The sequence below is a fragment of the Chelonoidis abingdonii genome, chromosome 23 (assembly GCF_003597395.2).
Source record: "Chelonoidis abingdonii isolate Lonesome George chromosome 23, CheloAbing_2.0, whole genome shotgun sequence".
Classification (NCBI taxonomy): Eukaryota; Metazoa; Chordata; order Testudines; family Testudinidae; genus Chelonoidis; species Chelonoidis abingdonii.
The window spans coordinates 12,775,001-12,787,873 of NC_133791.1; the positions used below are offsets into that span (position 1 = coordinate 12,775,001).

General features: G+C 43.9%; 1 protein-coding gene across 1 annotated transcript in view; it reads left to right on the top strand.

Annotated features, from left to right (window-relative positions):
- Positions 1 to 12,873, top strand: part of TNFRSF1B (TNF receptor superfamily member 1B) — a 39,362-nt gene that overhangs the window by 23,102 nt on the left and 3,387 nt on the right. Inside the window, exons 3-8 of the mRNA XM_075060214.1 lie at positions 2,765 to 2,893; positions 5,587 to 5,739; positions 9,000 to 9,093; positions 9,193 to 9,383; positions 10,215 to 10,306; positions 11,637 to 11,901. Coding sequence (XP_074916315.1) covers positions 2,765 to 2,893; positions 5,587 to 5,739; positions 9,000 to 9,093; positions 9,193 to 9,383; positions 10,215 to 10,306; positions 11,637 to 11,901 — 924 coding nt within the window. The remainder of the gene's footprint in view (positions 1 to 2,764; positions 2,894 to 5,586; positions 5,740 to 8,999; positions 9,094 to 9,192; positions 9,384 to 10,214; positions 10,307 to 11,636; positions 11,902 to 12,873) is intronic.

The following is a 12,873-nucleotide window of genomic DNA, read 5'->3' on the forward strand; positions in this document are numbered from 1 at the left end:
TGGAATGACTCACATTCTGCTGCAGTGAATTGTGATCCGTTTCCCATGACGAGTTGTTCTGGAATACTGAAGTGAGCAAAAGTGCACTTTAGTTTTCTCAGCAACACTGCAACATGTTATGTCTTTCAAGTACGTTATTTCTGTTGGAAAAATAGTCCACGACGACCAGGTAATGATGTCCTCTGAATTTGCGTAAATCTGTGGCTAATTTCTTCCAAAGTCTCTCTGGTAGAGGTGTTGTTATTAAAGGTTCTTCGTGTTGTGTTAGTTCTGCAATGTTTTCATGCACATATTCATACTTTGTCCTTGCTGATGCCCAGCCACCGTACCGTCTGGTTGGCTGTTCACAGTATTTAGTTAATCCTTAATGACCTTCGTGGATGAGGTTTAGGATTTCTCCTTTCATTTCGTTTAGAATTATGATGCAGTTGTCTTTATTCATGTGTCCATTTGACTTGCTTAATTTTCTATGCCAGGGGTATGCAACCTATGGCATGCGTGCTGCCTTCGGCATGCAAGCTGATTTTTCAGTGGCACTCACACTGCCTGGGTCCTGGCCAACGGTCTGGGGGGGCTCTGCATTTTAATATAATTTTAAATGAAGTTTCTTAAACATTGAAAAAACCTTATTTACTTTGCATACAACAATAGTTTAGTTATATATTATAGACTTTTATAGAAAGAGACCTTCTAAAAATGTTAAAATGTATTACTGGCACGTGAAACCTTAAATTAGAGTGAATAAATGAAGACTCGGCACAGCACTTCTGAAAGGTTGCCAACCCTGGTCTAAGCACTGCAAAGTAGTCTCTTGTCATTTCCTTAGCATCCTTTAGATACTTGGCCATGCCAGCTCTGATGTAACTTAGAACTTCCTAAACTTACATGTCTGCCAAGGCTGCTTTTTGTAGCTGGTGTAGTCTCTTTTCTGACATTGGGTCTGTATGCGTCCACAGCTTCCATGTACGCCATTACAGCATCTTTGAACTCACGGGTAGTTGAGTGCAAAGCTGCGCTCCGTGACAAAGAGTTCTGACAACCAGATTTTCCCCCAGAACTTATTAGCAATCGGGTTAAATCTCTAACTTTATCGATAGACGTTACCGTCTTAATGATGGTCCTTGGTCCAAGACTTTTCCACTGATGAGAGTTACAGCAGTCTGTGGTGTGTTATCAGTGTAAATGAATCCAGTCCACACAGATAGCTGTAAAATTTCTCCCGTGTCCATACGGTTGCCAGGCACTCCTTTTCAATCGGTGCATCTTCTTTTTTGCTTCTGTAAGTGTGCAAAATGCAAATGGCTTCCACTCAGAGCCATGTTGTTGCAACAGTGCTGCATGTAGGGCATTGCTGCCTGCATTGTCACTGAGCCCCATTGTGGGTTTGTACCCTCGTAGTACTTGAGAAGTGGAGCTGTTGAGATCATTTCTCTTACCTTATTGAAGGCAATGTCTTGATTTCCCTTTTTCCCCCCTCGGCACCAAGATGTGTTGAACTTTAACAGTTCATTCCATGGTTTTGACACTGTGTAGAAGGGTCTTGCAGGTTTCAAATAAGGTAATTTAGCAGGCCCAAGTACATGTTTCTGTTCTGGTATGTTCATTGGTGCATTCAGTTCTTGAATTGCTTTTCTTTCTCAGGACTGATTCCATCTTTGTTTATTGTCTGTCCCAGAAACTCTGTTTAGGGTAGGTGGAAAACACACTTTTCCATGTTTTGTTTGTGTCCAGAATGACTTATTTGCCCTCAGGACTTTGTTGGTGGTTTTGTTATATTCTTCCATCGAAGAGCCATAGATTGAAATATCATCCATGAAAACTACAACTCCATTTGAGTTCATTAACAGTTCTCCCATCTTTCTTTGGATATTTTCTCTCACAACTGCTTCATTAAGTCTTATTAGTTCCACATACATTTGTATTCTTCCATTTTTCTTTATAACTGGTACCACTGGGGCACTCTTGTTGGCTGAGAGAGATTGTCTCCATTATGCCAATCTGCTGCATTCTCATTAACTCAGTTTCCACTTTAGGAAGTAATGGGCTAGGAATCCTGTGAGGTGTATGTACGCTGTATGGTTCAGCATTGTCTTTTAAGGTTATTTGTACTGAATCTCCTTTCAGAAGTCCAGTATCGCCAAATATTCCATCACTTTCACATGGCTGCCATGCTGTGGCTGAGACGGCGGTTGGTCTGTGATCCTTTTGATCACGCGCGCCCTGAATGCAAAGGCTTTTGTCTTGGCTTAAATTCTTTGCTAAATCAATGCCTTCATATTTGTAAGGTGCTTTGAGATCCTTGAAAGGTACCAGATAGTTGTATTAGATGTCACAGATCATCAAACTCTGCCCTTGAGTAAATCTTTGCAACTCCTGTTTAAATCAATGGGACATGAGTATATATATCTGTGGATCTGTGGTAATTCTAAGATACCTATCAGCTTGGTATCCAAGTGCCATACAAAAACAAGAAGTGTCTTAGGTCAGAATTTGGTACAATATATATTGCAATATTTAGGAACAAGAGGATGATGAGTTGTTGAGGTTGCTGTGGCATTTCTTTGCTCATATCCTTTAATGTCTCAGTCTCACCATTATTTTAACATCTATGTTGTGGTTATCTAAACTTCTTCATGTTTCTTTTAATCAACGAGCAAACAGGATGATGATGAAGGGAAATTGGTGCCACAGCTATGAACGAAACTTACCAGTGCAATTCCTACTGAGTCATTCCAAGCAGACATTTACATTGTTTATTTTGCAGGTTACCGTGTGCTTCACAGCTGCAGTAGCAGTGCTGACACAGAATGTACACCGTGCGATGAAAACACGTATACAGCACTCTGGAACAGAGCTCGGCGCTGTCTTGGCTGCTCATCCTCCTGCAATACCGGTATGCTGAAGTCATTGCCTGGGATGCTTATCCGTTTGCCAGCTCTGTTTTGTTTTAGGGATGCTGAGAATGAAAAGATAGATCTAAATGATACTCTAGAGGTGAAACTCACTTTTTGGTGTTGAGAGCCTACACAAAGATGCCTGTGCACCATTTAAGTCTCACTTCTGCTCTGTGTTGAAGGCAGCAGTGGTGTGTAGGCTTTGCACTGGGCATCTGCTCAGAGGTGAAGTTCATTCTCGATGAATAGCACAATCCAGAAGGAATTTATTGCCTGGAAATGGTGCTAGTGGTCTGCTTCTAGGTTTGGTTTGTTTTAACCTGATTTTCTATCTTCTAAATAATTGGCGGGGGGTTGTCTTTCTGTCACCTGGCTATTCCAGTGCAAATTTTCATTTATATAACAATTTAAATGTAAATAGTATCCTAGAAATCAAAGAGGGAAAAGATTTCGAGATCACTTATCCATCTCCGTCACAGTTTTTTTATTCTGAATAATTTGGCATCAGACTGATATTCCTGGAGACTGAACTTCTCTATTAGCCACAAAATTGGTACCACATGTTCAGTTTTTCCCTACACTCCTCAGCCAATATTGTTGGAACCCTGACTTGAAGGGGCTGCCTGAGCAAGTGAGGGGAGACTTCAGGGGGGAGGGATAGCTCAGTGGTTTGAGCATTGGCCTGCTAAACCCAGGGTTGTGAGTTCAATCCTTGAGGGGGCCATTTAGGGAACAGGGGTAAAAAATGTGTCTGGGGATTGGTCCTGTTTTGAGTTGGGGGTTGGACTAGATGACTTCCTGAGGTCCCTTCCAACCCTAATCTTGTATGTATGATATAGGTCCCATGGTCCATTCGTTTCTTGGCCTCCAATAATTAGCACCAGCTGTGAGGGTGACTTGTGATGTTCTTGTATTGGTTTTGTTTTTCATTTGCTCTGCAGTTCAGGCAGCAGAAGGATACTGGCTCAATCCATCACAGGGTGCACAGCGTAACACAATGTAATCGCTGGTGACTGTAGGTTGGAACAACGGAGTCTGTTCTCCCATTGCTTGCGACTCCTAGTGGGGGCAGTGGGGGGGAAAGTAATGTCTTCTTCACTTCACTAGCAATTAGGAGGGAGGGGAAGCAGCATAAAGACTAAGGGGCCTGGTGCAAATCTTGTTGTGGCAATGGGAGTCGTTGTCCATGAGCGTTGGGTTAGGCCTAAAGGGAGCAGGCAAATGTGACAAAACTGGCTAATTGCGGATGTCTACAGTGTGATCTGTGATCAGGTTGATGTTCAGTGTAGATGGATTGTCCGGCGAGGCTCCATGTCCCAGCATTGCTCTCAGATACCGTAGTGATGGACAGGTAGATAGAGACAGACGGGATGCTGTGCTGCTTTGCGATCCAGCTGGATGCAGATGAAGCATTGTGTTTTAGGAGCTACAGCCTGGATAGGCCTCATCTCCATAATAAAAAATGAGGGCATTTGCATTTTGCTCCATATTATGCGAATAAGGTGCAGCCCTTTGATCCCTGGCAAGTGACCAACATGACCTTTGGCCAAAATGTGGGCAGCCCTGGCCTGATCCAGCATCCATTGGACCAAAGCACTAGTGGTGCCTGCAGCTGTATGCACATTACGCACAGCGCATACCATTGGCAGGGGTGCCCAGGGCTCGGGCTGCTGGAAGTATGGCAAGGCCGGTCTGCTCTCCGACAGAAAGCCCCAATGCTGCACTAGGGTCATCTGAGTGGCGCCTGGGGCTCCCTCCTGAACAGCACTGTGACCCCCCCAATGCCACAGGTTGCAAGGCCCCCCCCCCGGTTTTGGCCCCCCCCCCCCCCAACGCTCGGCAGTGCTGAGGAGCAGCAGCACCGCCCACTCAGGTTTGGCTCCACGGCCCCTTCATCACGGTGGGTGGGGCCAAAACAGAGTGAGTGGCATTGCCACCTGGTGCACAGGGGTCCCAGTACTGACTGGAGGGGATGTGGGGCCGCGTGCCTCCTCCCAACCTGAGTGGGCCATGGGGCAGCTGGCACTTCTCCTCCTTGCCGCTGCTGTGAGGCCAGCTCCTACACTAGCGCTCCTCCCCAGGGGTCTGCCCAGTCTCATCCCACTTCCCACAACTGCTGAGCCCTCAGGACTCACTCAATGACAACCTCAAGACTGCTGCAACTATGGGGCGCCGTGGTGATGTCCCGTGCAGGGGAGCCAGCCAGCAGAGAGGTGGTGGGGAGCCCTGACGAGGGTGCGGGGGGGACAAGAGGGGGTTCAGCTGTGTGTACTATGTGAAAAATGTCTGGGCGGCCCCTTCAAAGCACCATATTAAATAGTATATTTTCCTCTCACTATGAGGTATATTTTCAGCTGTTCTGGGCCCTGTCCTCTCTTTGTATTGAAAACTGGGTAATCAGAAGCACAAGAGCATAGATTTATGGCTGCCGTTCAACTGTGGGGATCCACTTCTAAGAGCAAATTTTGCAAATGCAAATTGCGCCTGTACAAGAGAGGTCACTCTTCAGAAAACGTGCACACAACGGCAAAACTCATTGCAAAATCTTCCTTTGAAGAGAAATCTAAACTTGCTAGTCACCTGCTGCAAAATAATTGACCTTCACTTCCATTATGTACTAACAGTTAGTGAGGACTGTCACTTTAATTCTTCCTTATATCATCGCAACTTGCTTTATTGTTTTTGGAATTAGGATTAATGCAGACTCAAGAATGCACAAGGACCCATGACAGAATCTGCAGCTGCCCAGCTAACACCTACTGTGCTTCAAAACAAAGTCACGGTCGCTGCCTGCTTTGTAAAGCACACAAGATATGTAGAAAAGGCTATGGTGTTTCCAAACCAGGTAAATTAACTTTGAGTGAGCAGTTTCTGTGTACAAAGAATTATTGGATGAAGTGTGAGTATTTTTGCTACTTGTCTGTGCATAAAAATAATTGCTGATCCACCCTGAACATTATACATTACAGAAATATTTTCCTCTGATCGTCTAAATTACTTTCTTAGGTATTTCTAGCGCATCCATCATAACAGTATCTATGCACTACATACAGCATTAGGAATCACAATAGAGTTGTCTGGGCAGGGGAAGGATATATGGTCCCCTCTTCTCACAGTTGCATGTTTTAAAGCTCTCCCTGTCTCTCTCCACTCTTTACTTTATTATATTGCTCTGTTTTGCGATTTGCTCCATGTGTGTGACTTGTAGAACCAGAGAACTGGAAGGGACCTTGAGAGGTCATCTAGCCCAGTCCCCTGCACTCAAGGCAGGACTATGTATTATCTAGACCATCCCTGACAGGTGTTTGTCTAAAGTGCTCTTAAAAATCTTCAATGATGGAGATTCCACAACTTCCCTGGGCAATTTATTCCAGTGGTTAACCACCCTGACAGTTAGGAAGTTTTTCCTAATGTCCAATCTAAACCTTTCTTGCTGCAATTTAAGCCTATTGCTTCTTGTCCTGTCCTCAGAGGTTAAGAGAAACAATTTTTCTCCCTCCTCCTTGTAATAACCTTTTATCATGTCCCCTCTGTCTTCTTTTCCATACTAAACACGCCCAATTTTTTCAGTCTTCCCTCCTAGGTCATGTTTACTAGACCTTTAATCATTTTTGTTGCTCTTCTCTGGACTTTCACCAGTTTGTCCACATCCTTCCCGAAATGTGGCATCCAGAACTGGACGCAATACTTCTGGAGTAGAGCGGAAGAATTACTTCTTGTGTCTTGCTTACCAAACTCCTGCTTATGCAGCCCAGAATGATGTTGGCTTTTTTTGCAATAGCGTCACACTGTTGACTCATATTTAGCTTGTGATCCACTCTGACCCCCAGATGCCTTTCCATAGTGCTCCTTCTTAGGCAGTCATTTCCCATGGTATATGTGTGCAACTAATTGTTCCTTGTGAAATGGAGTACTTTGCATTTGTCCTTATTGAATTTCATCCTGTTTAGTTCAGACCATTTCTCCAGTTTGTCCAGATCATTTTGCATTTTAATCCTATCCTCCAAAGCATTTGCAGCCCGTCCCAACTTAATGTGATCTGCAGACTTTGTAGGTGTACTCTCTATGCCATTCTCGAAGTTGCTGATGAAGATATTGAACAGAACCTGACCCAGAACTGATCCCTGCAGGACCCCACTCATTATTATGCCCTTCCAACATGACTGTGAATCGCTGATAATTACTCTCTGGGAATAGTTTTCCAGCCAGTGCCACCATATAGTAGCTCCATCTAGGTTGCATTTCCCTAGTTTGTTTAGGAAAAGGTCATGCGAGACAGTATCAGAAGTTTTACTAAAGTCAAGATTTACCATGTTTAGATTATTGAAGATCTCCTGGTTAAGCCAGGCTGGTCTTTTGCCATACTTCTGATCTTTCCTACGCAGTGGGATAATTTGCTTTTGTGCCTTTAATAATGTCTCCTTGAAAAACGGCCAACTCGCTTCTATTGTTTTTCCCCTCAGACTTGCTTCCCATGGGACCTTATCTACTAGCTTCCTGAGTTTGCTAAAGTCTGCCTGTTAGCTTTAGGCCTGTATGCTGCTCAAATCCCATTTATGATCTCAAAACAGGACGTAGGGTTGATTTAAGTGAAGAATAAACTTTGTGGTGGCCCACTGCACAGTGTACACGAGTGAATTTCACCCTGCTATAGATGGTTCTGCATTTTCCTAGGATCCTATGACAGTGTAGCTGTCTCAAGATGGCTTAAGAATCTCAGAACAGGTGGATTTATTTCTGCAATCCTGTTTTCAGTGGGAGTTCTTCCTGAGTCAGGAGGGAGTAAAAATGACAATATTGTAGTTTCCACACAGGTATCATGTCACCCATCAGTAAAATGTAGCCACATCTTGGGTGGAAGATGGCAGTCACAACTGTTGTTACATTGATTTATAAAGTGTATACTGCCATGGGTATCTGCAAAGCAACACCACCCTGTGATTCAGGACAAAAAGTGAGGAATACCTAACATGATAAAACGTTCAGGGGAAATTTTAGATGAGTCAACTGTAATTACTAAGAGGAAGTCATGTGGCCAGGACTCTGGGGCTAACACACTTATCTTATCAAAGCTTCCGTGGGATCTTTAATGCACCCAACCTGAGAGATGGCACATCCAGCAGCACAATGCCCCTAAAACCATACTGAATATTTTAATATTCTTTTAGGGCGAAATTCATCCCTGTGCAGAGGGCCAGCTCAAGGCCCATGAATTGCTTAAGCTCTGTTTTGAATGATTAAAACATTTCTTCCTTTGTGCTGTCTCTGCACAGGGAAGAAATTTCATTCTTAACGATCGAAATGTTAATGTTTCTAGAATGGAGACAGTCATAATTTTTAATAGTGACTTGCACTATAGTGCCTTCCCTCTCTGCTGCGTATTGCTGTGAGCTGTATTGTTTTAAGTGGCCTTGAAGTGTGACTGTGGGATGTAGTACATGACTCTTAAACCGTACGTTTCCCAGCAGCTTCGTATTGCAGAGCTTTCGTTTCATTCTACAATCTTCCTTCCTCATGCCAGGCAGCGGCAAGGGCTTGTTGTTATGATCTTGTCTCTACTTGCGAAATATGCGTCCTCCGTTTCGGTCGTTTCTGCTAACAGAACATTATTTGGATTGCATCAAAGTTTAGATGGTATTTTAAATTTTGTGCCTACCTTGATTGGCCCCAGAATGGTGCTGAATATACTGATGGGAAGAAAAAGCAACGTACCCAGAGGCTGCTGGGGAGTGGGGGCTAATTTTTTAAGGTTGCCAACCGTTACAGTCCTTACTCAAGTAAAACTCCATTGACTGGATTAGGAGTTTTGTCTGATTAAGGATTGGCAAAGACTGCAGGGTTTGGCTTTTAATGTCATGTTTTAACTGTTCCAGTTGATTCCAAGTAACCCTTTGAAAAATACCGTAGCCCTCAAGGCCAATTAATCTTTCCTTCTGTAACTGGGCAGCACGTGGGATGCTTGGCTGAGAGGCTGTCAAAGCTAGCGCTTATGTTTACTGTCTCCTTAAGATTTCCAGGATCTGTACGACCCACCTAAAACTTTGATTCACTTGGCATTTCTCAACAAGTGACTAACTGGCAACTTTTGGAAATATTTGTTTAAAGGAACGAACGTTACGAATACAGAGTGTTTCCCCTGCCCTCCCGGGACTTTTTCAGATGAAGAATCCTCAACTGCCTCCTGCAAACGGCACAGAGTGTAAGTCCCCGATTTGCCCTTTCTGATTTAGCAAGACATCAGCCTGTAATTGTGTCCAGAGATGGTTTTGTTTTTAAACCCTCCTCTTGTTTCTTGCAGCTGTCAGTCAGTGTCTGTTGCAGGAAGCAACACAAGTGACACAGTCTGCAGTGACTCCGAGGTAGATGTTGCTGTCATAGCCACATCTCCTCACACTACCACACGCAGCACTGGCCCGCCTATAGCAGCAAGCTCCATAAAAACCGAGGCCGTCCAGCAACGCCTTTCTCCTGATGTGTCTCAGACCATTGGTGAGCTATTGATTTAAGTTCATGTTTTTTTGGTTCAGGAAGTGAGGTGATGCATAGGTGTTTCTTTGCTGATCACTTATGAAATCATTTGCAAATGCAAACTCGCAATGCCTGCATTCCGTTGGAGGAGTTCAAAAGGGCTTGCTTAGACTGGTTTGTACATTTTTTTTCCAAAATATTTACCCAGCTTTAGTATACTGCAGCTCTCTTGTGACCTGGCAAATTTCCTCCGGGGCCCAGTGTCAGGTTATGTGCTGTGTCTCCTGAGAGATGCAGCCCAGGAGGAGCAAGTGCAAAGGTGTAATGCCTAGAGTCTGGGCTGCTATAGGGTCCAAAATCATCTCTGGCTTAACAAACCGCCAGGGAGTCAATCTGTTGTATGGCAATCTTACCCAGATACCTATGAGCAGCTCAGACTCTCTGTAGTATTGTACACTGTGGGAATGCTCTGCTCCTGGCATACCTTTTACGCTGAGGCCTCTGTGTGTATAAGGGCCAACGCAGAGTTGCGTATGTCAGCCCTATGCTTCTGCAGCACCTGGGGGATTCTCCTAGCCCATTGTGGCTCCCTGATGGGTGGTGTGTGGGCCAGAACCCATACCTCACTTTTCAAGATTATGGGAAAGTCCAAATTTAATGAGGCAAGTGAGATCAAAATAAGATATTTTGTATCTATCAGCCAAAACCAGTGCTCTCTGTTAAACTTAGATGCACCACTGATGTGTGTGATATTTAACTTTTATAGTAAAGGAGAAGCAAAAATAAAAATCACCAGTTTTTACTAGTACTGCTTAGATCTGTCCGCCAAGTTACTTCTCTTGTTTTCTGTAGGTATAATAGTAGGACTGACGTCTCTAGTACTCATCGTAGTTGCAGGGTTTGCCTGTTGCATTGTTTCTAGAAAAAGAGGTAAGATTAATGGAGTGAAAAAAAAAATAAAAAAATTGGAGATATACCTATCTCCTAGAACTGGAAGAGACCCCGAAAGGTCATTGAGTCCAGTCCCCTGCCTTCACTAGCAGGACCAAGTACTGATTTTTGCCCCAGATCGCCCCTTCAAGGATTGAGCTCACAACCCTGGGTTTAGCAGGCCAATGCTCAAACCACTGAGCTATCCCTCATTTGGCAGCATCTGTAAGCTTAGATATATAAATGCTAGTCTCCTATCCACAATATTCAATATGTATTTGAGGTGAAATTCTTCCCTGCATGGAAGGCTGGCATGAGACCTGTGCACTGCTGAAGCCTCATATAATCCCTCGTATCTGGGATACAGGCCTGTAAGCCTTCAGTGTTCCCATGAAATCAAACACCTGTGCAACAAAAACACTGCCACTGCAGTTTGTGAAGTATTTTATGCTGCAAAATATAATTACACGACATTATTAATTGTTGTTTTACTTAATTATTATGGCCATGATTTTGATTGTGATCAGCACTCTTTGTCCTTTCTGCTGGAGGGTGCTGATTATTTAATCCAACTGATTTTTTTGAGAATCCCCTTTGTCTACTGCACCTGTCCCAGACTCTAGGGCCATTGCAGAGTGAATATAAAGCAAACGTTTGATAACATTTTAAAGCAGGGTTCACAACCAGGTCTGCTTCACCCACAGATGATACAAGAACAAAGTAAAATGCAGACCTCTTGCACGCACCATATCCCCGTTTAGTTAAAGCGCAGCTCTTTTGTAATTGGTAGTACTTGGTGTTTTTGTTTTTAATTTTAACTTTCTTTTCTCACTTGCAACCGGATTTGGTTCTTGTCCAACTGAAGCTCTGGATTTGGTGAGTATCAGTTCATTCCTTCTTCCCTGCTGCCCCTTTTCATTAATTCATGTTTTATAAATTCATGCAAGATCAATATCTGTTAAAAATATAATAAAAATGAATAGCTGAAAAATATAGCTGGAGAGATAAGGGGAGTGGGTTGCCCCCTGAACAAGTTAGAGCCTCAGATGCACCAGTTTGCAGTGGCCTTGTGGTGGTCAATATGCGAGTGGGATCACCAAGGGATCACTAAAGGTTTCTTCAGGCCGCTAAGAACAGACCTAGGGCATAAGGGGTCAGACCATCACCTGGTGTAAGTTGTTGTGGCTCCACGGATGTCAGTGAAACTATGCCAATCGATAACAGCTAAGGATCTGACCCAAACAGTGAAATAAAGCCCCGTGCTTTATTTCAACCTACTATCTTATTTTCTTGTTAAAAGTTTCACAAAATTTGACCTTTTGCCATTTTCTGTAATCGTCCCAGCCCTTCTTGTGTCCTCAGAAGCAGCCTGACAAAAGGCCACGAGATACAGGAGCACAGAGTGCCAGTGGTCCTAAGCAGGAGGAGCAGCATCTTTTAGAAACTCCTGGGTCAAGCAGCAGCTCTTTGGACAACACAGCTTCAGGAATCAGTATAATAAATATTACGAACACAGAAAAGAAAGAAACCGAGAGAACTCAGCAGAGACATATGACCTCAGAAGGTTGTAATCATCACAGTGGAGCCAGACCCGGCTCTGCAAGCTCAGGTAAGAGTCTATCGAAAGGTGAACACCAGAGCCCTGGGGTATTTTATTATCATTACTTTTTAACATAGAGTGTGCCACAAATGGAAATAGAATTTTAAGATACAAGACAAGAGGTGGGAGTGTATGGAGACGGTTGATGAGAAGGAGGGAGGAGTGACTGCTTGAAGAAATAGGATTGGGAGACTAGCGACGCTGGACGGGTGTGAACAGAATGTTGTAGGCTGTTGCTGCTTTGGCCTGAGCAGTTAGCCAATATCTGAGGCCCTTGCAGGTTTGTTTTTGGTAGGAAGAGAAATTGATATGCGTCAGCGTTTTCTTGGATGCAATCCTGTTTGTTGAGGAAGAATGTGCACAAAGTCCTGTCTCCCTGAACACACTAGGATCAAACGATAGGCAGTTTCCTTGTTCACCATTTTCAAGTCTGCCCCTTTAGCCATTTCCGTGCCTAACAAGTTCTGTCCCTGTTCCCTCTCAGGGCCATGCTCACAGCCACCTCCCTCACTGTCTGCTGGCTTTCTCCTAAAAACACCCACCCCCACGCCCACCTACCTTCAATCAATATTCTAGCAGGGAACCCCTCAGATCACAGGGCTTAGCTAATCAGGCTTCGCCATGTGGCCTAGTGCCTTGGGTGGTAGCCTCTTATTGTTTCCAGCTATCACTACATAAAGGGACATTTAATTGCTCTTTCCGTTTAGCCTGAAAGAAGGAGGCCTGTTAGCTTTTAACCATGTCCTTGGTTGTGTATATAGCAAAGTACGGCTTGTTGGCAGCCGTTAACATCTTCCAGAAAAAACACAGGCAAAGGAGGCAGCATAACTAGGTATTAAACTGAGAGTGGGAAAAGGAGACAAGGGGGCAATAAAGCAAGAAGACTGGGAAGAGTGTAGGGAATGAGATGGGGAGTAGGGAAAAAAATTCAGCAAATATCCAGGGTGTCAAAAATGATCCAATGACTCTGAATATTTTTTG